Source organism: Babylonia areolata, chromosome 23 (assembly GCF_041734735.1).
Source record: "Babylonia areolata isolate BAREFJ2019XMU chromosome 23, ASM4173473v1, whole genome shotgun sequence".
In the NCBI taxonomy this organism is placed as follows: domain Eukaryota; kingdom Metazoa; phylum Mollusca; class Gastropoda; order Neogastropoda; family Buccinidae; genus Babylonia; species Babylonia areolata.
In genome coordinates, this window is record NC_134898.1 from 17,492,821 (window position 1) to 17,520,250 (window position 27,430).

Sequence of the window (27,430 nt, forward strand, 5' to 3'; positions counted from 1 at the left end):
CCAACACACGCCTTCCTTGTCAGTGACAATGATTGACAGCACCAACACACACCTTCCTCGTCAGTGACACTGATTAACAGCACCAACACACACCTTCCTTGTTAGTGACAATGATTAACAGCACCAACACACACCTTCCTCATTAGTGACAATGATTGACAGCACCAATACACACCTTCCTCGTCAGTGACAATGATTGACAGCACCAACACACACCTTCCTCGTCTGTGACAATGATTGTCAGCACCAACACACACCTTCCTCGTCAGTGACAATGATTGACAGCACCAACACACACCTTCCTCATCAGTGACAATGATTGACAGCACCAACACACACCTTCCTTGTCAGTGACAATGATTGACAGCACCAACACACACCTTCCTCGTTAGTGACAATGATTAACAGCACCAACACACACCTTCCTCGTTAGTGACAATGATTGACAGCACCAACACACACCTTCCTCATCAGTGACAATGATTGACAGCACCAACACACACCTTCCTCATCAGTGACACTGACAGCACCAACACATGCCTTCCTTGTCAGTGACAATGATTGACAGCACCAACACACACCTTCCTCGTTAGTGACACTGATTAACAGCACCAACACACACCTTCCTCGTTAGTGACAATGATTGACAGCACCAATACACACCTTCCTCGTCAGTGACAATGATTGACAGCACCAACACACATCTTCCTCGTCTGTAACAATGATTGACAGCACCAACACACCTTCCTCGTCAGTGACAATGATTGACAGCACCAACACACACCTTCCTCGTCAGTGACAATGATTGACAGCACCAACACACACCTTCCTTGTTAGTGACAATGATTAACAGCACCAATACACACCTTCCTCGTCAGTGACAATGATTGACAGCACCAACACACAGCAGGTCCTGTCAAAGTGATCGCACAGAGCAGGTCCTGTCAAAGTGATCACACAGAGCAGATCCTGTCAAAGTGGTCGGACAGCAGGTCCTGTCAAAGTGATCACACAGCAGGTCCTGTCAAAGTGATCACACAGAGCAGGTCCTGTCAAAGTGATCACACAGAGCAGATCCTGTCAAAGTGGTCGGACAGCAGGTCCTGTCAAAGTGATCACACACAGCAGGTCCTGTCAAAGTGGTGGGACAGCAGGTCCTGTCAAAGTGATCACACACAGCAGGTCCTGTCAAAGTGATGGGACAGCAGGTCCTGTCAAAGTGATCACACAGAACAGGTCCTGTCAAAGTGATCACACACCAGGTCCTGTCAAAGTGATGGGATAGCCAAGTGCAGAGATTTGATGAAATAAAAGAGGTAGGTGTTAAGGCCAGACCTGAAAGAGGTAGATTTTAAGGCCAGACCTGAAAGAGGTAGATGTTAAGGCCAGACCTGAAAGAGGTAGATGTTCAGGCCAGACCTGAAAGAGGTAGGTTTTATCCCTGATAAACATTGCTTCACTATATTGTCATGTTTAACTCTGGTAAACATTACTTCACAGTACTGTCTTGTCTATTTCTCATTAACATTGCTTCACAATACTGTCTTGTCTATCTGATCAACATTGCTTCACGATACTGTCTTGTCTATCTCTGATCAACATTGCTTCACGATACTGTCTTGTCTATCTCTGATCAACATTGCTTCACAATACTGTCTTGTGTATCTGATCAACATTGCTTCACAATACTGTCTTGTCTATCTCTCATTAACATTACTTCATGATACTGTCTTGTCTATCTGATCAGCATTGCTTCACAATACTGTCTTGTCTATCTCTGATCAACATTGCTTCATGATACTGTCTTGTCTATCTCTGATCAACATTGCTTCACGATACTATCTTGTGTATCTGATCAACATTGCTTCACAATACTGTCTTGTCTATCTCTGATCAACATTGCTTCACGATACTGTCTTGTCTATCTCTGATCAACATTGCTTCACAATACTGTCTTGTCTATCTCTGATCAGCATTGCTTCACAATACTGTCTTGTCTATCTCTGATCAGCATTGCTTCACAATACTGTCTTGTCTATCTCTCATTAACATTGCTTCACATTACTGTCTTGTCTGTCTCTGATCAACATTGCTTCACCATACTTGTCTTGTCTATCTCTGATCAACATTGCTACACAATACCGTCTTGTCTATCTCTGATCAGCATTGCTTCACTATAATGTCTTGCCAATCTCTGATCAACATCTGTCCTCTGCCATAACATTTTGTTGTGTTGCAGTGTAAAGGAAGTGTTTTACAGATGTTGCTATGTAGCACTACACTGGTTTTGTCCAGTTGATTGTGTGAGGTCATGACAGGATATGACCATCACACTGATCAAACATCGGAATGCAAGCTGTCTGGTTTGGGGTGTGCTGCTTTTCCTCTGACTGCAATCGTGTGCTCATCATATTTGAGCATGTGAGTTATGTGCCTGAGTATATTAAAGAAAGCCTTTAAAAAGAAAGGTTTTGTCATGATGAGTTTGTTTACTGTGTGTTCACTGAGCATTTCTGACTGACTGATTGATATGAATATCTACATTGCACCTATCCTCGGTCAAGGACCAAGCTCAAAACGCAATATGAACACACTCATTGCACAGCAGGCTGCCTACCTGGGTAGAAACGACTGAGGGTTACCATTAGACACTCATCAATCGTTTCCTGTGTCATGCAGTCACACTTCAGTCACACTTGCCCATGCACGCACGCATGCACGTACACATCACACAGTACACAGTAAATGTGTTGGTCAGGACACAACACATTACACAGTAATTATGTTGGTCAGGTCACAACACATCACACAATAATCGTGTTGGTAAAGTCACATCACACAGTAATTATTATGGTCAGGTCACAACACATCACACAATAATGGTGTTGGTCAGGACACAACACATAACACAGTAGCCATGTTGGTCAGGTCACAACACATCACACAGTGATCGTGTTGGTCAGGTCACAACACATCACACAGTAATCGTGTTGGTCAGGACAGGACACATCACACAGTAATCGTGTTGGTCAGGTCGCAACACAACACAGTAATCATGTTGGTCAGGACACAACACATTACACAGTAATCATGTTGGTCAGGACACAACGCACCACACAGTAACCGTGTTGGTCAGGTCACAACACACCACAACAGTAATCGTGTTGGTCAGGTCACAACACATCACACAGTACCCATGTTGGTTAGGTCACAACACATAACACAGTAATCATATTGGTTAGGTCACAACACATCACAGTAATCATGCTGGTCAGGTCACAACACATAACACACAGTAACGATGTTGGTCAGGTCACAACACATCACACAGTAATCGTCTTGGTCAGGACACAACACATCACACATTAATCGTGTTGGTCGGGTCACAACACACCACACAGTAATCGTGTAAAAAGAAACTTGTAAACGATGCTCCAAAGCTTCTTCACCCTGCCCACATGATCAGTTTCTCCCATTGTTTCCATTTTCCTTCTGCATTCATCTGTGCTGACACACTGGGCTTTTTTCTTTCCCCCCTTCGTGTCACGATGACTGCTGATGACGTTATAAACCACTGTTATTGATATTTGTTTATTTTTAGATCAGTGGTGGTTTTCAACATCTAGCTAAAACTCAGTGCATACAAGGAAAAGAAACTCACTTCCCGTCGCAAATTACTGGACAGTGTGGGAGAAGGGTCCTCCCCCACCTCACCCCCACCTCTCCCACCCCGATCCCCTATCCCGTTACCTCCTGTCCCTCCTAACCCCCCAGTTCCCCTGACCAGCAGTGGAATGATGCCACTTTCATCTCTTCCTCTACTTCGCATCATCAAGGAACACCAACTACAAAATATTAGTAGCGATCCCCCACCCCGCTTCCCGGCAGTTTTAGGTACCAGAATAATCAACTTATATGATTGTGGGCCCTCAACAATGAAGAGGAAGAGGAGGAAACCCCAGTCATCCCACTGGTCTGAAGATAGATCAGTGCCCGTCATCTTGTCACTGCTGTAATTGCAACTTCCGGTTTTCTTCTAAAATGACTAATATGTGCCACGTGAGGGCCGGCGTGTTTCCCGTCAAATTACGCAGACTGGGGTTGTTTTGTTTTGTTTTCTTCTTCTTCTTGTTTTCCGGTTTATTCGGGAAACATGCATGTTACTCATTTACATCGTGTATACAAAATTGAAACCTAACTGAGGAAAACCCGTGCCATTCGACCGTGTCTATAATTGAAGCAACACTCAACTTGTTTGTTCCTTGATCCACAGTCGCGATGACTACTGCAATTCCCGACTTGCTGGCCTGCCTTCTGATTTGTTGTCACGTCTTCAGATGATTTTGAACAATGCTGCAAGAATCCTTTTCAGAAAACCTACAAAAGGATCACATTACCCCACTCTTACGTCAACTTCATCAGTTGATTACCCATCCACTGTACAGAACTGATTCGGTACAAAATTGCCATATTGGCTTATCATCACTTTGAAGGATCTCTCCCATCTTTTTTTTTCTTCTTTTTTTTCCCCTTGTACACAAGGTTATATTTTGACATTTCACGACATCAGTGTGATTCAACATTCACATAACAAGACAGAACATTTGGTCCATCAATGATCATCGAAAAAAATCATTAATTTGTTGAGATACAAGGGTTATTTTTCAATATGATAATACTTATAATAGTAATAATAAGATGAAGAACAATAACAAATAATAAAGAACAAGATAAACAAGATACCAAATGTCACATCATGGCATGTATTGATGTTGACATAGCTTCAAGGAGCACCAGTTTTTTTGTTTTTTTGTTGTTGTTGTTGTTGTTTTTTATAAAGTGTTTGTCACGGATCAGCCCAACCTTTCGTTGCTGCGGAAGTATAGGCGGAAGTGCGAGCGATTTAGTATGGCTCAGTGGCCGGTGAAAGTGGTGTTAGTTCCGATGGTTGGGAGTTCGAATCCCAGTTTCTCAAGATCATGTTTTCTGACATGTTCTTGGTTAGGTAAAAGCGTGTGTCTGCACACTCGTTTTACCTGTGTAAGAGTTGTGCAGCACGTGCACACACCGCTCTGTAGGAGCGAGAGGGCTCTTGTCACATTGGCATGACTGCAACTGCAGTGTAGTGCGTGCAATGTGTGTTTTGGCCGGTTAGCGTGCCAAGTGCTGAACTCGCGCTCACCTGCCGTTTACCTGGCTGCAGCGGACTGTGATTAGGGGTGACTTGACTCTGAGACGTCAGAGAGCGCGGATCTTGTGGCAGAGGCCCGGAAGGCTGATGGAGAGGAATTCTTGGCCAGCCAGAACCTCTGCCTGATTTTTAGCAAGCTGGTGAGCAGAGGCTGCAGTGCCCGGCTGAAGGTCCCACCCAAGTCACCACCTTCGCCCATCACAAGCTGTCGTGAGCTTGCTTGTTTGTCAAGTGGCGGCAAATCGACTGCTCTGCTGTCCCAGCTCCGAGGTCGCCCCTCGGGGTCTTCCACCTGAGGAGCCGAGCGCTGACACAAAACCCTGGGGTCGCACCCTGGGGATCCGGATCGTCCCTCGGCGTCGACCTTCGACCGCAGCCTGCCCTGCTTGCCGCGACCTCCCGGACTCATCTGGTGGGATGCTCTGTGGGTGAGCTGGACGTCGAGGGAGAGATTGTAGTCAGCGTTCGACTCTCAGCCTGGAGCAGGGATTTTTCAGTCCGCCAACGAGTGACAGATGAGTTAAATGAACGTTGCCGCTTGTGCAGTGAATGTGCGAGTGTGTATGTGTTTGGTTCGTTTTTCTTTCGTTTCTTGATTTTGTCCCGGTGGGGGTTAAAGGTGGGTTAAGGAGGGGTGGTTTGGAGTTAGGTGGGGGCGAGGGTTTGGGTTTGGGGATAGCTTAGGAAGTAGGTCCTGTACCCATATGTGTGTGATTGTGTGAATAAAAGTTGTAAAATCGTACACGGATTTCTGCTCCTCCTTGGGAGTGTGTGTTGCGCGGTGTCGACCCTAAAAGTCCACGTCTCCTGACTTTTGGGCTTGCCCAGATTTCTGGAGTGTGTGACAGTGTTATTAAAGGATTAATATCTCTCCCATCTTACTTATCTTCTGTCGCGTTATACTCACACCGTTCTCTCGGGTCTTCTGTTGAAAAGTACCTTGGAGTCTCCCAAACCTCTTCAAAGACATTTGACCAAAGGGTCTTTTATTTCAGTTCTCTTCCTCGACTGATCTGGATCTCCGTCACTTACCAACTGTCCTCGTTCAAAAGAATTTGGAAAACCCACCTGTTCAAACAGGCCTTTGTGTGTGATGAAGCATAGCTGTTTGTCTGTCTGCAATCTTCCTCCTCCTACCCACCCCACTTTACCCTGTACTGAAATCATTATGTTGTGTGTGCGTGTGCCTGTGGGTGGGTGTTTAGTACCCATGTGTGTGCAAGCGTGTGTGTGCGTGTGTAGGGCTTATTTCGTCAATGGTGTCTTTTGCCTGTGTGTGTGTGTGTGTGTGTGTGTGTGTGTGTGTGTGTGTGTGTGATTGTTCAGTGTCTGCAATTTAGTATTGTCTTGGTCTATATAGATATATGCTGTTTTTTCATGTGCAAAGGTATGTCAAGTTATTGAGTATGCACGATTGTATATATATATATATATATATATATATATGTGTGTGTAAGTTGTTTCATGTGAGGCGCTTAGAGCCCATCAGTGCTATGAGGAGTTTGCGCCATATAAGTACTATCTTTTATTAGTCTATCATGATTATTATTGTTATCATTATCGTCATTATTATTGTCATTACCAGGTTAGTTATAACCAGGTTATTATCAGTATTATCGTTAATTTTATTACTATTACTATAATTTTTATCGTAATATGACGTAATTCATGTGTATTCAAGACCTGACTAAGTGTGTTGGGTTACGCGCTGCTGGTCAGGAATCTGCTTGGCAGATGTGGTGTAGCGTATATGGATTTTATCCGAACGTAGTGACGCTTCCTTGAGCTGCTGATGCTGATACTCTCTCATAATGGGTATTTTAGAGCTTCTACTGGTGTTTAAAGCGTGAAGTGATATATATGTTTGGATTTTCAAATGACTATGTATTCGTGTACAAGCGTGTGATGAAACTGAACCCACAAGTAATGGGTGATACTTTTTGACTGAACAGACACTCAGTTCATGACAGTCATCGTGATGTGTCCAGCCTCACATGTCCACGCACACTTGCATCAACACGTACCATTCAGTTGTTTAAGACAACCTTACCTACATAATGTGGATATGCCCCATCTCGATCCATGCTTCTTATTAAATGGAGTGAACATTGGCCATGTCACACAACAGGTAAGCTTATAGCTGCTTCCCGTATAAGGAATTTTGTATCGAAATATATTGTCACTGTCTGTTTCACTGTCATTGTCACCGAAATAATACTGTCACTGTCTCTTTGACTGCCATTGTCACCGAAATAATACTGTCATTGTCTCTTTCACTGTAATTGTCACCGAAATAATACTGTCATTGTCTCTTTCACTGTCATTGTCACCGAAATAATACTGTCACCGTCTCTTTCACTGTCATTGTCACCGAAATAATACTGTCATTGTCTCTTTCACTGTCATTGTCACCGAAACATAGGCCTACTGTCACTGCATGTCTCTTTGACTCATTGTCACCGAAACATACTGTCACTGTCTCTTTGACTGTCATTGCCACCGTCACCAGTCCTGAAACCTGCTCGCTCAGGTTCAGTTGTGAGGGCCCTGCATGCAGTCACTGCTGAACAAATTGCCAACATTCTCCATAAAAGGGAAAATCAACAAACAGAATCAAACGAACCAGCAAAAGATAAGATAAAGGAAAATAAATGACTAAATAAATGGCTATGAATAGATAAACAAATAAAGTAAGAAATAAAAGTTTAAAACTGAACACTATATACTTATGAAAACTGAACACAGACGAACGGATAAACGAATAGATAAAGAAAGAAATAAAAGTTTAAAACTGAACACTATATACCAATGAAAACTGAACACAGACGTGTATGCCAGTTCCAGTTTCAGTTTCAGTTTCTCAAGGAGGCGTGCGTCCGAGCGTCGGTTCATCAACGGACAAACCATATGCGAGAGAGAGAGAGAGAGAGGGAGGGAGAGAGACTCTAAAAAAGGTTGAACATTAATGGATAAAATGATATGGGATCTTTTACCTTTAACCTTAAATTTATGATACTGTTCGGTGGGCCATGATGGAATGGAAAAAAACGAAACAATAAGCCCATTCCCTGAAAACTGTCTCCCAAAATTTAATAATTACGATGACAAGGGAATTCCCGATTCTATTTTTAGCGGTTCCGTAAAAAATACACGTGCCTATTTTTACAGCGTTGACGGACCAAGGACCAAAGGCGTAGGCCTATTTGGCAAATTCCCAGAACGAACGATTTAAGTGGAGGAAAAGGTTGCTGGTTACCAGTTTCGACTTCTCTGTCTGCAATCAGTGATTCCCTGCGCCTGAAGTCAATCATCCAGTGAGCAAGTCCTGTGAAGCACGTGAAGCACTAGTCTTTCACTGTCCTATCACTGCCGTGCACGCGACTCAGTCCCACGTGTCTTGGTTGGTTACATCAGTTGTACATCGCTACAGGTAACTGTTTGCTGGTTTGTTTGTCTGTTGTGTTTCTCTGATGATTTACTTTATCTATCTGTGTGCTTGTTTCTGTTTTCTGTATACATGATGTTGAGGCGTTGTGTGTGTGTGTGTGTGTGCCAGTGTGTGTCACACACACACACACACACACACACACACACACACACACACACACATTGTCAATGCCGTGCTTGATGCCGTCTATGCTGTACTGGAAATCAGTTGTCATTTTAGCGTTTAAATGCATGTCACGTTTTACACATCGACTTCTCATAATATACTGTGTAATTTAGCATGCACTACTGACATGGAAATGGACTGAATAATATATATATATATATATATATATATATATATATATATATATATATATGAGAGAGAGAGAGAGAGAGAGAGATCAGTATTTCTCTTTTAAGTTCTACAAATGTATCGCCTTCTTGTCACAGTGTATTTCTCTTTGGAAACATGACTGGGATAGCAGTGACGAAGACTGAGCCGCTGGATCTCGGCTAGAAGATGGTCCTGAAGTCGCTTCATTCTCTTGATATATCAGTAAAGTTGTTGTTCTGGGAAGAGCCGGGGTAGACATGAGCAGAAATAATTAACATAATCATGGTCATGGTCGAAGTTGGTTTTGATCTGATTCGCCGACTGCAAAGAAATAGTCACGGTGACCACGATGTAGTGACGACAGACAAACGTGCATGTGCGCACAGCGATACTGACCGGATCGACCTGTTCAGTAAGCACGCAGTACAAATTGCGTCAGTCTGTGAAACAGTCACTGAGACCCCCGCCCTCAGCACAACTGAGGCAAAGTCGGTCTGCCAACGTGGTCTGCGTCACGCACTTTTTCTGTTTCTCTGCACCGGCTCACCCGTTGGCAGCTGTCAACAGCAGTCAGTAGTAACACGGTACATGCGGCCATTATGGCAGCCTGACTTTGCCGTGCTTCACTGAGAAGAGAGTTCACACAGGGAAGAAAAAGATAAAATAAATAAATAAATAAATAAAACAAAACAAAACAAACAAAAAATCCCCCCCAAAACAAAAAAAACAAAAACAGAAACAAACAAACAAACGACAACAACACACACACACACACACACACACACACACACACACGGCATACAGGTACAAGCATGGTGTTAGTAAAATGTATGGGAAAAATTGAACAAAATGAAAGAAACAACACACACACAACACACACCGCACGACAGATCAGAGTGGGGGATGGAGGGTGAGGGAGGTTATAAGACAACCATAGACATAGCTATTTACAGTACACTACAGTACAGTTAGTCGCAGAGGAAACTTTTGCACACTGGCACGACACGCATGCACATGCATATTCACACAAACATGCGTCACGGCACACCGGCACACACACACACACACGCCGTGACACACGCACACACACACACACCGTGACACGCACGCACGCACGCACGCACACGCACACACACACACACACACACACACACACACACACAGAGAATAGGAAACAGTACAGTACCATGCAATAAAAGAATGACATTATTCAATACAATCGTTCGTTTCTTGGAGATTTAAGCATCTATAATTATATTCCCCCTCCCCCCCTCTCCCCCACCACACACACACCCCTCTCCCACTACTGTTGCATGTGACCATCGCAATCTGAGCTGACAATAACTTGGTCAGTCATGGAATAAGTATCCCGTTTTGGATTTTGCTGACACCTGCCGTTGTCTACCACATCACACCTTGACAAATACACCTGTGACCATGACTGTCCAGCCATGTGACTATGTAAATAAAACATTTGCGCAATCTTTCTGTTATTTTGGGTCGTCTTCAAAGACTGTCGTCAGTCACTGTATTTGAAATCGGGTTCTGCTCTAAAAATAACTGTCTGTGAATTTCCGATTCCCACCTGCACCAATGGTGTGTGTGTGTGTGTGTGTGTGTGTGTGTGTGTGTGTGTGTGTGTGTGTGTTCCAGTGATCGAAGAATCACATGAACATAGTGAGTTCAGAGTTACTTTTTGATGACGACGACTGAGTTTTACGTCGACAACGGGCAATTCCAACCCGTGGAATTAATCAACTGCAGATGATGAGTTTCATTTCCAGGTTTGGAATTTCTGACACAGATGACGCTCTAAGTTTTCCAGCTGAGTGATTTCTGTCTGTGTAGTTATCATCAGTGTTAAGTTGTTGGAATCTGACCCAGGATATATACTTCACACTTTCATTGGCTGCTAATTAAGTCTTGGGCATCTTGTTATTTGATTTATACAGTTACTGAGTGTTCAAATTCCTAAACAGCCCCGTCTGCCTCTAAACACTGGACATAAAAAGCATGACATTTTGTAGTTTTATTTGAAAACAATGCAGTCATCATTAGAAAGACAGTTGTATGTGAGCAGTGGGTACAGGCAACAAGTACTGTTTCCTCAGTAAAATCTCTTCATAAAGTCCCAACCAACAAAATGTTTTCTGAACACCGGAATGTTTGGAATTTTTTCTTCGCGACCTGTACATTTAATGTAGGTTACACATTAGTTACTGTCTCTCTTCCACCCCTATGTATGTGTGGGTGAGGGGAGTTAGGGTGGTTGAGGGGCGGGGGGGATCTCTGTGTGTGTGTCTCTATGTGCGTGTGTGTGTAAGTTTGTGTGTGTGTCAATAGGTCATATCAATGTGTGTGTGTGTGTGCGTGTGTGCGCGTGCATGTGACGGTGTGTGTGTGTGTGTGTGCGTGTGCATGCATGTGACGGTGTGTGTGTGTGTGTGTGTGTGCGCGCGCGCGCGCGTGTATGTGTACCTTTCAACCTTTAACATTTGGACTGACTTCACCTTTCATTGATTTCACCTTTCAAACCTTTAACATTTGGATTGACTCCACCTTTCAACAGAACTATGGCAGCAGCGGCCGCAGCAGCAGCCGTCCATCTAGTGCCGGCTCCAGACCGACCTCCTGTGGAGATCAGCAGTGCAGTGTATCCGCAGTACTGCATGATGAAGGCTCGTGAGGCCACTTTCCAGTCGTGGCCCCAGGCCCTGTCTCAGCTTTTTCCTCCCCAGGAACTCGTCATGCAGGGCTTCTATTATGCAGGTACAGGGCTCTGGGTATCGGCCTGGCTTTCACTTCCTCTCTCTTGACTCCACGATGTGTGTGTGTGTGACTCTGTGTGTGTATCACTGTGTGTGTGTGTGTGTGTGTGTGTGTGTGTGTGTGTGTGTGTCACTCTCTCTCTCTCTCTCTGTATGTGTGTGTGTGTGTGTGTGTGTGTGTGTGTGTGTGTGTGTGTGATCATGTACAGCACTGTTTTAAACCCTTGCAAATGACTTCTTGTAGAATAATTAATTGGTAAAGAATGATTTTACTACTAAACGTGACTGTGTAACAGTTGAAAGATAACCGTCTCAAAACGGAAGAAAAGATTGTTTGTTACATTACACACAAGGGTATTTGGACAGTTCATAACTTCCTTGCATGTTTAAATAGTGGATGGAAGAAATGACTGAATGTTTTATTTAATATTTTGATTTTATATAAATATGTCAAAAAAACCAGAAACCATGTGCAAACTACCGAGAATGTTTCCCTTACATGACGGGCGCAATAGCCGAGTGGTTAAAGCGTCGGACTTTCAATCTGAGGGTCCCGGGTTCGAATCTCGGTGACGGCGCCTGGTGGGTGAAGGGTGGAGATTTTCCAGTCTCCCAGGTCAACATATGTGCAGACCTGCTAGTGCTTGAACCCCCTTCGTGTGTATACGCAAGCAGAAGATCAAACACGCACGTTAAAGATCCTGTAATCCATGTCAGCGTTCGGTGGGTTATGGAAACAAGAACATACCCAGCATGCACACCCCCGAAAACGGAGTATAGCTGCCTACATGGCGGGGTAAAAACGGTCATACACGTAAAAACCCACTCGTGCATATACGAGTGAACGTGGGAGTTGCAGCGCACGAACGCAGAAGTAGTAGTTTCCCTTACATGATTAGAAAAAAAATCCTTTGAAACCTGAATGGAGGGAGTATGACTTACTGAAGAGTGTTTGCCTTGGGCAGGTTACGCTGACTGTATCCGCTGTTTTTACTGCGGCGTCGGCTTGAAGTCTTGGGCTGCTCATGATGACGTGATGGTGGAGCACGTCCGCTGGCGGCCATCTTGTGGTTACGTGCTGAACATCAAGGGCAGACAGTTTGTCAATGACATCAAGACTCGTATACAGGCAAGTGATGTGTGTCTCAATGACATCAAGACTTGTATACAGGCAAGTGATGTGTGTCTCAATGACATCAAGACTCGTATACAGGTAAGTGATGTGTGTCTCAGTGACATCAAGACTCGTATACACTCACTCAGTCTGGCTCCGCAACTAAGCCATTATTGTCGTTAGTAGGGGGCTTAGTAGGTGGTGTCCTAACTCGTCAGTTAAATCAGAACAGGCACCACTGAACACCACCGAAGTGACTCAGCAGCAGTGCAGGGTCTCCTCTGGTGTGTGGCCTCCTGGCAGCCTACCATTGATGGTTCCATGTGGACTGCCGACGCTGGAACTGTGACGGACGAAGCCGGGTGTGGCCGTGTATGGGGGAATCTAAATGAGCGGCGTGGGAGTAATGCCACTTAAACGGTGCAGATGATGGGACAGTAAAAAGAAAAAAAAAAGAAGAAAAAAAAAAGAAGACTCGTATACAGGTAAGTGATGTGTGTCCAAGGACTCCAGGGGTGGGGTACATGAATGATCTTACCAGCACTAAGTTTGCTTATTGTTAAGAATGTTCCTAACTCCATGGTAAACTTCACATACTTAGGTACATTCTTAACTATAAGCGAACTTACTGCTGCTAACACACACATGCACACACATACACACACACACGCGCACATGCACACACACACACACATACTCATGCACACACACACACACACTAATCGACACACACACTCATGAACACACACAGAGTTTGTTCTTTTAACTAACCTGTAGACAGTGCTTCATGCAGACAGGTGGATCAGTTTCAGTTTGTAAAATGACCTGTTGATCAGTGCTGTGAAATGACCTGTTGATCAGTGCTGTGAACTGACCCCTGTTGATCAGTGCTGTAAAATGACCTGTTGATCAGTGCTGTGAAATGACCTGTTGATCAGTGCTGTGAACTGACCCCTGTTGATCAGTGCTGTGAAATGACCTGTTGATCAGTGCTGTGAAATGACCTGTTGATCAGTACTGTGAAATGACCTGTTGAATAGTGCTGTGAAATGACCTGTAGATCAGTATGACCTGAGTGGGTCAGGATGTCAGACGATGTAAGGTGAGGTGCTAATGTTTGTGCTCATTTTTCAAAACATGTCACGGGACTTTTCCTAGCACCTGGCTGACTCTGTTGCTCCCCAGTTCTGCACACAGACGTAATAATAATAATAATAATAATAATAATGGTATTTATATAGCACTGAATCTTGTGCATAGACAAATCAAAGCGCTTTCGCACCAGTCGTTCACACGCATGCATAACTCTAAAACTGGAGAAACTGAAGACAAGGAAGAGGCAGGGAAGGGAGGCTATTTTGGAAAGAGGTGGGTTTTAAGGCTAGACTTGAAAGAGCTGAACGTGGAGACTTGACGAAGTAAACGAGGAAGTTCATTCCAATTGCAAGGTCCAGAGACAGAGAAAGAACGGCGGCCAACAGTCGAAGGTTTGAATCTAGGTATGCGTAAACAGAGTGGATCCGAAGCTTATCGTAGTGAGCAAGATGGAGTGAAGAGGTGAAGGCAGCCACAGAGATAGGAAGGGGCTGATTTGTGAATACATTTATAACATAGAGTGCTGATCTTGTACTTTATTCTGTGTGAGACAGGGAGCCAGTGGAGATGTTGCAAGAGGAGTGATGTGCTCAGACGTGACACAGACGATGTGTTTAAATGTGTTTTTAATATGAACACAGCAAAGTGAGAGCTGTATTATCAATGGTTTCTCCAGTCAATGGAAAACCATTTACAGCTGAGTCTTTTGTGAAGGACTATGACTCTCAAACTAGGAGGCAAAATTGCACTTGCTCTTAGTGCTGCAGCCTTGTGGGCTAGTTGGCCTTTGGGAACCATCCCAACGCCGACTGTCCTAAAACCCTCTTGGCCGAGAGAGTGGGGATGTACTTGGGCAAGACACTCTCCACTATAATCAAATTCTAGCCCAAATAGTCGGAACAGCAGTTGCCTCCTCTGCTGTTCTGATGGTCATTGTCGGACACGACTGACTATCATATATATATATATATATAATATGAACACATGGCATGCAACAACTCTCTGATACAGTTATACAGCAGGACACAGACATGACCAAAAAAATCCACAAACTTGCCACACAGGTATGCACCAAGGTAACTTTTTCTCAAATTTGGCAGAATGAATGATTGCTATGCTTGGGTCTTTGGAATGGGTCGGTGGACTGGATAGAAGACTTGATTTCAGTTAATGTAGTAATGTAGATAGACAAAAACTCTAATGTGTAAGCTTTTTGTGTGACCTCAAAGATCAAGGTCTCTGGTTTAGTATTTACGTTTAAAGGAAAAGGCCGATGTTGCTATAGAGCAGACATTTTATGTACAGTTACACAACAAAGTGTTGTTGTTTTTTTTAAACGTGATCAACATTTAATAAAACTTGATTTTTTCCTCTTTTTTTTAATTCAAGCATGCTGAAGTAGCTTACTCACAGACTTTTGTTATTATTCATTCATTAAAAAAAGTTTTTATTTTTTTATTTTTTTATCATTATTATTTATTTTTATTTTATTTAATTTATTTATTTTGAAAAATATATATATTTTAAAATTATTTATTTATATTTTTTTTAATTGATTCTTTTTCTCAAGGCCTAAGTGCGTTGGGTTACGCTGCTGGTCAGGCATTTGCTTGGCAGATGTGGTGTAGTGTATATGGATTTGACCAAACGCAGTGACGCCTCCTTGAGCTACTGATACTGATACTGTTACTGTTGTTGTTGTTGTGTAATATTTCTTTGTGTGTCTCTGTTTCCTTTTAGAGAGAACAGCGCGGTGAGGCGGTGGACACTGACTCTCCCGGTGAGACAGAGGGTGGCTGGAGGGTGCAGGAGGTGGTGCAGATGGTGAGGCAGATGGGACTCCCCCCCACGGTGGTGACCCAGGCTGTGGAGAGACTGCAAGAGCCAGGTGAGTTAGCACGCGCCACTGGGTGTTTGGGGGGTTCTTCTTCTTCTTCTTCTTCTTCTGCGTTCACTCGTATGCACACGAGTGGGCTTTTACGTGTATGACCGTTTTTACCCCGCCATGTAGGCAGCCATACTCCGTTTTCGGGGTGTGTGCATGCTGGGTATGTTCTTGTTTCCATAACCCACCGAACGCTGACATGGATTACAGGATCTTTAACATGCGTATTTGATCTTCTGCTTGCATATACACACGAAGGGGGTTCAGGCACTGAGCAGGTCTGCACATTTGTTGACCTGGGAGATTGTAAACATCTCCACCCTTTACCCACCAGGCGCCGTCACCGTAATTCGAACCCGGGACCCTCAGATTGACAGTCCAACGCTTTAACCACTCGGCTATTGCGCCCGTCGTTTGGGGGGCTCGACCCTCACAGCAAGTTTCATTTTCGAGGTGTCTAAGGGACGAGATCCACATGTGTGCTACACCACATCTGCTGACATGGGCAACACCACATCTGTTTTTAGAAAACAAACGCAAAACAAATCCTCACAGAAACCATTGGTTTTACCGTCAGCTGGGCAGTAATCAGAATGACTTTAAACAGAGATGTGTTTTGAATAGAATAGAACTGAGGGTTGGGGCGTGGGGGGGCTGGGGGGGGGGGGGGGGCGTATTCTGAGTTGGTCAACACAGAGGTTTTTGATTGGATAGAACATAGGAGGTGTATTTTGAATAGTTTGACTTGAAAACAGACATTTTGAATAGGATAGAATAGAGGTGTATATTGAATAGGTTAGGACAGAGGAGGTGTATTTTGAATAGATTAGGACAGAGGAGGTGTATTTTGAATAGATTAGGACAGAGGAGGTGTATTTTGAATAGGTTAGGACAGAGGTTTTGAGTAGAATAGGATAGGACAGAGGGAGTGTATTTTAAATTGGTTAGGACAGAGGCTTTGAATAGGACAGAACAGGTGCATTTTGAATAGGTTAGGACAGAGGCTTTGAGTAGATGAATAGGACAGAGGGGGTGTATTTTGAATAGGTTAGGACTGAGGCTTTGAATAGGACAGAACAGGTGTATGTATTTTGGTTAGGACACAAGGCTTTGAATAGGACAGGACACAGAGGTGTATATTGGGTTGGTTAGAACAGAGGGTTTGAATAGGATGGAACAGACGGGGTGTATTTTGAGTGAGATGGGACAGTGGGGGCTTGTTTTGAATTGGATGGATAGGACAGAAAGACACATGGAATCACAGTATGGGTCATTTCACATCAGTTTTAAGCCTAACTTTTTGATTAGAAGGGTGGATTACATGCATGTCATTTGCCATATTTGTATTTGTATTCCTTTTTATCACAAAAGATTTCTCTGTGTGAAATTCGGGCTGCTCTCCCCAGGGAGAGCGCGTCGCCACACTACAGTGCCACCCATATTTTGGTATTTTTTCCTGCGTGCAGTTTTTTATATGTTTTTCCTGTCGAAGTGGATTTTTCTACATAATTTTGCCAGGAACAACCCTTTTGTTGCCGTGGGTTCTTTTGCGTGCGCTAAGTGCATGCTGCACACGGGACCTCGGTTTATCGTCTCATCCGAATGACTAGCGTCCAGACCACCACTCAAGGTCTAATGGAGGGGGAGAAAATATCGGCGGATGAGCCGTGATTCGAACCAGCGCCCTCAGATTCTCTCGCTTCCTAGGCGGACGCGTTACCTCTAGGCCACCACTCCACTGCCTGCATTGTGAAACGCCCAAACGGTTCAATGCCCCTAAGGGGCACACGAAATAAACTCGATCCTTGCCTTGCCTTGCCCAAAAACTTTTCCGTTTAAATAGGCCCCAGAATTTAGGATAGTGAAACAGGACAAGGTTAAGAACATCTCTATGTAGGCCATGGTAAGATGGTTCAGCGATGACCTACCTATGTGCACAGGGGTCACCGCCACACACGCCAACACCATATTGTGTGAGGTCATGGATAGCTTCCTCACCAGCCACAACCACATGTCTGACAGCGCTGCACAGTCACAAGAGGGTAAGCTCCCCTGTCCTCTCCTCGGTCTCTGCATTGTGCACCAGCTTTCTTCCTGGATTCACAAGAGAAAGTTCGTGTCAGTCTGTTCTTTTGCCAGATTGTCCCTTCAACCCCCCTCCCCCCAGCCCTCCCTACTCCCCACCTTCCCCCACATCCCCCCCATCCCCCCCGCCCCCACATCCATCCCCCACCCCCAATGTACTTCTGTTTGGTACTGCATGTTCTTCCTGAAAAAAAAGATAACAAAATAGTTTTGAATCAAGATACAAAAAAACAAACAAACAAAAAAAAAACCCAGCCCCCCAAACTGTGCATATTTCTGTGCACCACATAAATGGAAGACATTCTTAAATGTCGTTTCAGAACAACACCTTTTAAAAAAATTTTTTTATTGCTGTATCTGGATGGAGAGTTAACGTCTGCTCCCTGACTTTTCTGCATCTTGGTGACGTCAGTTTTCAGAATTACAGACAAGTTGCTGACATGTACCTATTTTCTTCTTCTACTCTATTTAATTGTGTGTGTATGTGTCTCACTAAACACATGTGTTTCTGTGTCTCTGAGTGCCAAATTATATTTGCACTGTTTGATTCTGTGTTTGTGTGTACTGAATTATGTATGTTAATTATTTACACTTTCGGGAGGGATAAGTGTGTACTCGACCAGCCTGAATCTGATTGTGTGCAGTAGATTTGAGCTGTGTATCACCTTCTGCAGGTGAACACAGCATCACTGTGTGTGTTGGGTCAGAAATGTGTACTATGTCCCCATGACACACGGGCTAACAGGTGAACACAGCATCATCGTGTGTGTCAGGTCAGAAAATGTGTACTATGTCCCCATGCAACATGGACTGACAGGTGAACACAGCATCACCGTGTGTATTGGGTCAGAAATGTGTACTGTGTCCACATGACACATGGACTGACAGGTGAACACAGCATCACTGTGTGTGTCGGGTCAGAAATGTGTACTATGTCCCCATGACACATGGACTAACAGGTGAACACAGCATCACCGTGTGTGTCAGGTCAGAAATGTGTACTATGTCCCCATAACACATGGGCTGACAGGTGAACACAGCATCACCGTGTGTGTAGGGTCAGAAATGTGTACTATGTCCCCATGACACATGGGCTGACAGGTGAACACAGCATCACCGTGTGTGTAGGGTCAGAAATGTGTACTGTGTCCCCATGACACATGGACTGACAGGTGAACACAGCATCACCGTGTGTGTCGGGTCAGAAATGTGTACTATGTCCCCATGACACATGGACTGACAGGTGAACACAGCATCACCGTGTGTGTAGGGTCAGAAATGTGTACTATGTCCACATGACACATGGACTGACAGGTGAACACAGCATCACCGTGTGTGTCAGGTCAGAAATGTGTACTATGTCCCCATGACACATGGGCTGACAGGTGAACACAGCATCACTGTGTGTGTCAGGTCAGAAATGTGTACTATGTCCCCATGACACATGGACTGACAGGTGAACACAGCATCACCGTGTGTGTCAGGTCAGAAATGTGTACAATGTCCCCATGACACATGGACTGACAGGTGAACACAGCATCACCGTGTGTGTCAGGTCAGAAATGTGTACTATGTCCCCATGACACATGGACTGACAGGTGAACACAGCATCACCGTGTGTGTCGGGTCAGAAATGTGTACTATGTCCCCATGACACAAGGGCTGACAGGTGAACACAGCATCACTGTGTGTGTAGGGTCAGAAATGTGTACTGTGTCCCCATGACACATGGACTGACAGGTGAACACAGCATCACCGTGTGTGTCGGGTCAGAAATGTGTACTGTGTCCACATGACACATGGACTGACAGGTGAACACAGCATCACTGTGTGTGTAGGGTCAGAAATGTGTACTGTGTCCCCATGACACATGGACTGACAGGTGAACACAGCATCACTGTGTGTGCAGAGGCAGAAGACCCAGAGAGGATGGCGGCAGAGACAGCTGAGCGGATACAGGCAGAGAACGAGCAGATGAGAGCGACCCAGACGTGTCGCATCTGCCGCCAAGCCAGAGTGGGCCTCATCTTCCTCCCCTGTGGCCATCTGCTGACCTGCGTGCGGTGTGGAACCCAAAGCAGCAACTGCCTGGCCTGTGGTCAGACCATCAGAGCCACTGCCAATGTCTTTCTCACGTGACCTCTTGTTCCTGTCCCTTCATGCTTCCTGAGATGGGTTCATGTGTCAGCCAGGCCACACCTCACCTACGCCTGTTGCCCCGTCAAGGACCTAGGCTGCCAACAGATGCTCTCCAGCCATCTGCAGCATGGTATGACGATGTACTAAAAGTAAAACAGGAATGGATGTAACAGCCCATATGACAGAACATGGGAGTCGCAGGCCACAAAGAAATGTGTTGAAGCCAGTTTTTCCAGGTGTCATTATGTCAACATGACCAGACCAATACAGAGTAAAACCTGTGCGCCAGAGAAAACCATACAGTGAGACTGGATGGAGCTGGGTATCAAACAATTCAGCTGACTGAAGTGATCGTAGACATGATTATCCAAGTTATCGTAGACATGATGATATAGTGTATTGACAGACGATGAGTGATCGCTGAAAGAGAGGAAGAAAGCTGAAGAGGAACACTGCTAAACCCAAACGGCGAGGGAGTGAAGGTTGAAGCCACAGGAAGGGTGTGTTGGAAGTTCTGTGGCACAGTGGTGAGGGTCCTGTGTCAGTGCAACCCTGTGGAACACAGCTCTTTGTTCTGCATGTATGTGTAAATGTCTGTGAGTGGGCGTGTGTATGTGTAATGTGCATACATATGTCTGTGTGTGCATATGTCTGTGTCATTGTGTTGTCAGTGTGTGTGTGTGTTGTGTGTGTGTGTGTGTGAGTTTGTGTGTGCGTTTGATGCATGTCTGTGAGTGTGTGTGTCTATGTGATATGAATTAAGGACAGTTGTCTCAGCACTTAAAAATGGCCATGAAGAAGAGCTGAAAAGGAGGGCACACCAGGAGTTACAAGGGCTCCCTCTAAAACCTTGTGAGCCTGCAATGCCGTCGCATGTGTGTGTGTGTGTGTGTGTGTGTGAGAGAGAGAGAGAGTCTAATTTGCCTGCATATTTTAACGTTTTCAGTTTTTTATCCATTAACATGTTATGAGAAATGCCTAACAGGAACTGTTCTTATGATGCAGTGTTGTAGTTTGTTATCCAATAACATAATACATGTAATGAGAAATGCCTAACAGGAACTGTTCTTATGATGCAGTGTTGTAGTTTGTTATCCATTAACATAATACATGTTATGAGAAATGCCTAACAGGAACTGTTCTTATGATGCAGTATTGTAATTTGTTTACTCAGTTGTTTATTTGTGCATTTTTGTTGTTGTGTGTTATGTATGTATTGGGTTGGTGGGTTTGTATTGTCTACATATTCATATAAAAATGTATTGGTTAGTTAATTTGACATTTTCAGCTGTGGTTTTTTTTTCTCTCTTTTATTTGTCAGGTTTTTTATCTTCCTCATCTCTCTTTGTGTGTGTGTGTGTGTGTGTAAATTACCTTCATATTTTTTTTATTTCCAGTTTTATTCCATACAGGTATATGTTATGTACAAATGTTTCTATGGGGAATGTTTTATTAAGAACGTACTGTTTTATCACCTAATGGTGTTTTTTTTTTTTTTTATTAGCTTGTTTTATTATTTAATCTGTGTGCATGCGAGCACACGTTCTGCACTGCGCGTGAGTGCGTGTGAGTGTGTTTTAAGTTGTCTACATTTTATTGTTATGAGTTGTAATTTCTTGTTTTTAACTTTTTTTTTAAAAAGTTTTAAAATCTTATATATATATAATATATACATTATCTGATTCATTTTATGTCAAGATCTCTTTTAATTGTCCTCACTTATGTTTAAAAAACATTTGTATGTTTGTGGGGATATTTGAGTGAACACTTTTAGTGCTGTTTTATGTAAAGTGCACAGAGCTTCAAGAACATGTGCTTTAGCAAAACATCTTAAGAAATAAATATATCAGTGGATAGAACAGTGTGCAGTGGATCAGTGTTGTCATCAGTGGATAGAACACAGTATGCAGTGAGTCAGTGTTGTCATCAGTGGATAGAACACAGTATGCAGTGAGTCAATGTTGTCATCAGTGGATAGAACACAGTGTGCAGTGGGTAAGTGTTGTCACCAGTGGATAGAACACAGTGTGCAGTGGGTAAGTGTTGTCATCAGTGGATAGAACACAGTGTGCAGTGGGTAAGTGTTGTCATCAGTGGATAGAACACAGTGTGCAGTGGGTCAGTGTTGTCATCAGTGGATAGAACACAGTGTGCAGTGAGTCAATGTTGTCATCAGTGGATAGAACACAGTGGGTCAGTGTTGTCATCAGTGGATAGAACACAGTGTGCAGTGAGTCAGTGTTGCCATCAGTGGATAGAACACAGTGTGCAGTGAGTCAGTGTTGTCATCAGTGGATAGAACACAGTGTGCAGTGGGTCAGTGTTGTCATCAGTGGATAGAACACAGTGTGCAGTGAGTCAGTGTTGCCATCAGTGGATAGAACACAGTGTGCAGTGGGTCAGTGTTGTCATCAGTGGATAGAACACAGTGTGCAGTGAGTCACGGCAGTTTATGCCTTGCACTTTAGTTCCAAGTAGGCGGCATTTATTTATCTGAAGACGAAAAACTGAAGTAACGAAACATCTTCAAGCTCTGGTAACTCCAGACCCAAGGAATAACCCACAGCCTCAGAACAGAAAAACGACTTGCCCAGAGTAAAGCCATGCATAGCGCGCTGTAGAATGAGGACCAGCTAGATAATAGGCTGCCTGCCACTGACCTTGCCGCAGGCCACCTGCTGAGAAGGGGCTTGAGAAGGGAAGGAGAGAGGGAATAGTCAGCTACAGTACTGTTAGGTGTGGCATCCCGGCCATGTGTTAGTTCTCACACTCACACAACGGTGCCAGTGTGATGTGTCTGCGAATATTTGCATTCACATGAGGGAATCTCTCTCTCTCTCTCTCTCTCTCTCTCTCTCTGTATATATATATATATATATATATATATATATATATATATATATATATATATAAGAACTACTATATATATATATATATATATATTTACACACACACACACACACACACACACTCACACATACACACACACACACACACACACACACAAGCAAAACACAACAATACATATATACACATGTATACATATACATAATTATATACACATACATTTATATACATACCAGTACATTATATATCAGTATCAGAATAAGTGCATGATCCTCATAAGACAAATTAACTTTGGTGAAGTATGTGATACATCATAGAGATAAAAAACACGACAGCAAACCAAACCCAATCATACATCCCCTTCCCACTGTTTAACACACACACACACACACACACACACACGCATGCACGCACGCACGCACGCGCACGCGCACGCACACACACCTTTTATAATTATATCACCCCACGCCCCTCCCGACACACATGACTATATTCCTGTTCATTGTGCAAGCTGAAATTCGCCACTTTGTTTTTCTTTTCTTTTTTTTTTTTTTAAAGGGAGGGAGAGGTGATTGTAATTTTTTTTTTAACAGGTTCCAAAAAGTGACATGCTGAAATATGGAAAACATGAGTGAAAATGAATGACAAAGCACTAATGCACATTTGTACAAAACAAAAACGAACAAAAATAGTTAGAGAGAAGGAGCGCGCGTGCGCGCGCGCGCGCACACACACACACACACACACACAGATGGAGGGCCCGGAGGGAGGGAGAGAGAAAGAGACAGACAGACAGAGAGAGAGAGAGAGAAGAATGTAATATTCACACATTAACACACACAAAAATACATTTGAGGTGCTTGTAGCATGCTTTGTATGCGGAATGCTTGTAACATGCATTTGGAATTATCATTATTATAGCATTTACTTTATAAAGAAATAATGTTGTGCGTGTTGCATGCCATAGACATGAAGTGCTTGTAACGTGCATATATTTACACACACACACACACACGAATAGGAGGCATATGCACATGAAATGACAATAGACCACACACACACACACACACACACACACACACACACACACACACACACAAACACATGCATGCATGCATTATTGTACTCACCAAATGGAGCCATTTTATGATGTTGATTATGTAGTTACTCCACTGACATATCACAATGTTAAAAAAACTCGCTGACTACTGGCTCTCTGATAGTCTCAGCACCATACATGTTCCTAACAACTACTTCAGCACATCAGGTATAGACTTCTGAACTCACCTGCTGCTCAAAATATAAATGTTTCATCCACCCAGCGCCTGTATTCCTTGTGATCTATAACCTGTGTTTAAAGCTTTGTTTTAATCTGCTTTAATTCCACCTTCCTCCTGTTACAACCCAACACCCGTCTACACATTATTTCCAAATGTTATATATGGAAATGTGTTATACTGTAACTTATAATAATAAAAAGCTTAATTTTGGAATATTTTTATATCTGCAAGCATATCATACCATATACAAAAAGTTCATAAGGATGCGTATCTTCAGATTAAACAAACTGTTTATTTGCACTTCACCACCACCACCACCACCTCCAACACGCACGCACGCACGCGTGCACACACACACACACACACACACACACGTGCGCGCTCACACACATGATGTAAAAAAAGCAATTGTTGCTTATTCAATTTACCATCAATAAATAAAATCTTGACTTTACACACGCACACGCACACACACACGCACACACACACTCACACACACTCACACAAACACAAATTTTTGGTATGTGGATGAATACAACAGAATATAATACATTTTTATGACATATCTATTCATTTGAAAGATGTACATGAGGGAAAGGACAAATTAAAACATGTAAACAGTATGTGCGTGTGCGGTAGTGGGCGCGCGCGCGCGTGTGTGTGCTCTGTGTGTGTGTGTGTGTGTTTCTTAACTCTTTTTATTTTTCTAAATATCAAATGTGACTTTCTTCTGCGACGCTGCTAACTAGAACGATTATACACACAAGTCACCACCAGTTCACTGCAATGACTCAGCTTCCTGGCACAGTGCCAGTGTGTAGCATCTATCTGACCTGCCTCACAAAGACCTTAAATCGTCAGTTATTAATTCGTATAATTAAGTCACTCACATACGCGTTTCAGACACCAGATTTTGTCAGGCGAAAGACAACACCTGGAGCTAGATTCGTCCCTATTTTTTTTCCACAAAAAAACTGATGCACACTTTTTATAGATCCACAAACACAGGCAATCCAACGCATGACCGCACAGCCAAAAGACTGCAATAGTCAGGGAAAGTTGTGACCTAGATACAGTGCGCCGCGTGCAGTGCGCTCTGTGGCTGAACGGGTTAGGCAGGAGGCCATGTGCATGATATAAAGAAGCCAGGACTAAATGTGCGATTTCGGAAGAGGGTGAACTGCCGTGGAGTCAGTGTTGTCATCAGTGGATAGAACAAAGTGTGCAGTGAGTCAATGTTGTCATCAGTGGATAGAACACAGTGTGCAGTGAGTCAGTGTTGTCATCAGTGGATAGAACACAGTGTGCAGTGGGTCAGTGTTGCCATCAGTGGATAGAACACAGTGTGTAGTGGGTCAGTGTTGTCATCAGTGGATAGAACACAGTATGCAGTGAGTCAGTGTTGTCATCAGTGGATAGAACACGGTATACAGTGAGCCAGCGTTGTCATCAGTGGATAGAACACAGTGTGCAGTGAGTCAGTGTTGTCATCAGTGGATAGAACACAGTGTGCAGTGAGTCAATGTTGTCATCAGTGGATAGAACACAGTGTGCAGTGAGTCAGTGTTGTCATCAGTGGATAGAACACAGTGTACAGTGAGTCAATGTTGTCATCAGTGGATAGAACACAGTGTGCAGTGAGTCAATGTTGTCATCAGTGGATAGAACACAGTGTGCAGTGAGTCAGTGTTGTCATCAGTGGATAGAACACAGTGTGCAGTGGGTCAGTGTTGTCATCAGTGGATAGAACACAGTGTGCAGTGAGTCAATGTTGTCATCAGTGGATAGAACACAGTGTGCAGTGAGTCAGTGTTGTCATCAGTAGATAGAACACAGTGTGCAGTGGGTCAGTGTTGTCATCAGTGGATAGAACACAGTGTGCAGTGAGTCAGTGTTGTCATCAGTGGATAGAACACAGTGGGTCAGTGTTGTCATCAGTGGATAGAACACAGTGTGCAGTGGGTCAGTGTTGTCATCAGTGGATAGAACACAGTGGGTCAGTGTTGTCATCAGTGGATAGAACATAGTGTGCAGTGAGTCAGTGTTGCCATCAGTGGATAGAACACAGTGTGCAGTGAGTCAGTGTTGTCATCAGTGGATAGAACACAGTGGGTCAGTGTTGTCATCAGTGGATAGAACACAGTGTGCAGTGAGTCAGTGTTGTCATCAGTGGATAGAACACAGTGGGTCAGTGTTGTCATCAGTGGATAGAACACAGTGTGCAGTGGGTCAGTGTTGTCATCAGTGGATAGAACACAGTGGGTCAGTGTTGTCATCAGTGGATAGAACATAGTGTGCAGTGAGTCAGTGTTGCCATCAGTGGATAGAACACAGTGTGCAGTGAGTCAGTGTTGTCATCAGTGGATAGAACACAGTGGGTCAGTGTTGTCATCAGTGGATAGAACACAGTGTGCAGTGAGTCAGTGTTGCCATCAGTGGATAGAACACAGTGTGCAGTGAGTCAGTGTTGCCATCAGTGGATAGAACACAGTGGGTCAGTGTTGTCATCAGTGGATAGAACACAGTGTGCAGTGAGTCAGTGTTGCCATCAGTGGATAGAACACAGTATGCAGTGAGTCAGTGTTGTCATCAGTGGATAGAACATGGTATACAGTGAGTCAGTGTTGTCATCAGTGGATAGAACACAGTGTGCAGTGAGTCAGTGTTGTCATCAGTGGATAGAACACAGTGGGTCAGTGTTGTCATCAGTGGATAGAACACAGTGTGCAGTGAGTCAGTGTTGCCATCAGTGGATAGAACACAGTGTGCAGTGAGTCAGTGTTGTCATCAGTGGATAGAACACGGTATACAGTGGATCAATACATATGTTATCTTGAAGTTTATCTGTGAGTTTACAAGCATCTGAATTGACTGAATGAGAGGAGGTGTCATTTGCGAACAGTTCACATTGGGATTTCATGAAACAAGGCAAGTCGTTGAAATATGTAGAAAACAGAAGTCGCCTTAACATGGATCCCTGTGGTACTCCATGCTTCATTGGCGTAACCATTAAGGTTTGATTATTTACTGATACTGTTTCCTGTCGTAAAGAAAATATCTCATAAGATGAATAAAATTTGGTGTTAATTTATAAAATCCTAATTTACGTGATCACACACACACACACACACACACACAGCTTGATTTGTGTGTAATTTTTAATTCATGTCCAAATGTGTGTATGTGTGATTTTGAATGTCCTAATGTGTGTGCCATTTAAGAATCAAATGTCCAAATGTGTATGAGCAGACTCATAATTTCCC

The 27,430-nt window shown here is 43.7% G+C and overlaps 1 protein-coding gene across 4 annotated transcripts; it reads left to right on the forward strand.

Moving 5' to 3' along the window:
• Positions 1-5,517: 5,517 nt before the first annotated feature.
• Positions 5,518-22,056, forward strand: LOC143298127 (baculoviral IAP repeat-containing protein 8-like). 4 transcript variants are annotated; one of them, XM_076610845.1, is made up of 7 exons: positions 5,518-5,619; positions 8,360-8,621; positions 11,524-11,723; positions 12,688-12,935; positions 15,672-15,819; positions 17,757-17,858; positions 19,811-22,055. In XM_076610845.1, the coding sequence occupies exons 3-7, from the start codon at positions 11,528-11,530 to the stop codon at positions 20,038-20,040; spliced, it is 924 nt and encodes a 307-aa protein (XP_076466960.1). In that variant the 5' UTR covers positions 5,518-5,619; positions 8,360-8,621; positions 11,524-11,527; the 3' UTR covers positions 20,041-22,055. The 4 variants fall into 4 exon arrangements, with proteins under 4 accessions (XP_076466960.1, XP_076466961.1, XP_076466959.1 ...); XM_076610844.1 differs by lacking the exon at positions 5,518-5,619 and adding an exon at positions 6,690-7,319; XM_076610843.1 differs by lacking the exon at positions 5,518-5,619 and having other exon boundaries at positions 6,690-8,621.
• The last annotated feature ends 5,374 nt before the right edge of the window (positions 22,057-27,430 follow it).

Bases quoted from the DNA above. Each gene is read 5' to 3' on its own strand.
- LOC143298127 (XM_076610845.1), top strand. From the start codon at position 11,528: ATGGCAGCAGCGGCCGCAGCAGCAGCCGTCCATCTAGTGCCGGCTCCA. The intron at 11,724-12,687 runs GTACAGGGCTCT...TGCCTTGGGCAG, and splicing joins GCAGGGCTTCTATTATGCAG to GTTACGCTGACTGTATCCGC. The intron at 17,859-19,810 runs GTAAGCTCCCCT...CTGTGTGTGCAG, and splicing joins CGCTGCACAGTCACAAGAGG to AGGCAGAAGACCCAGAGAGG.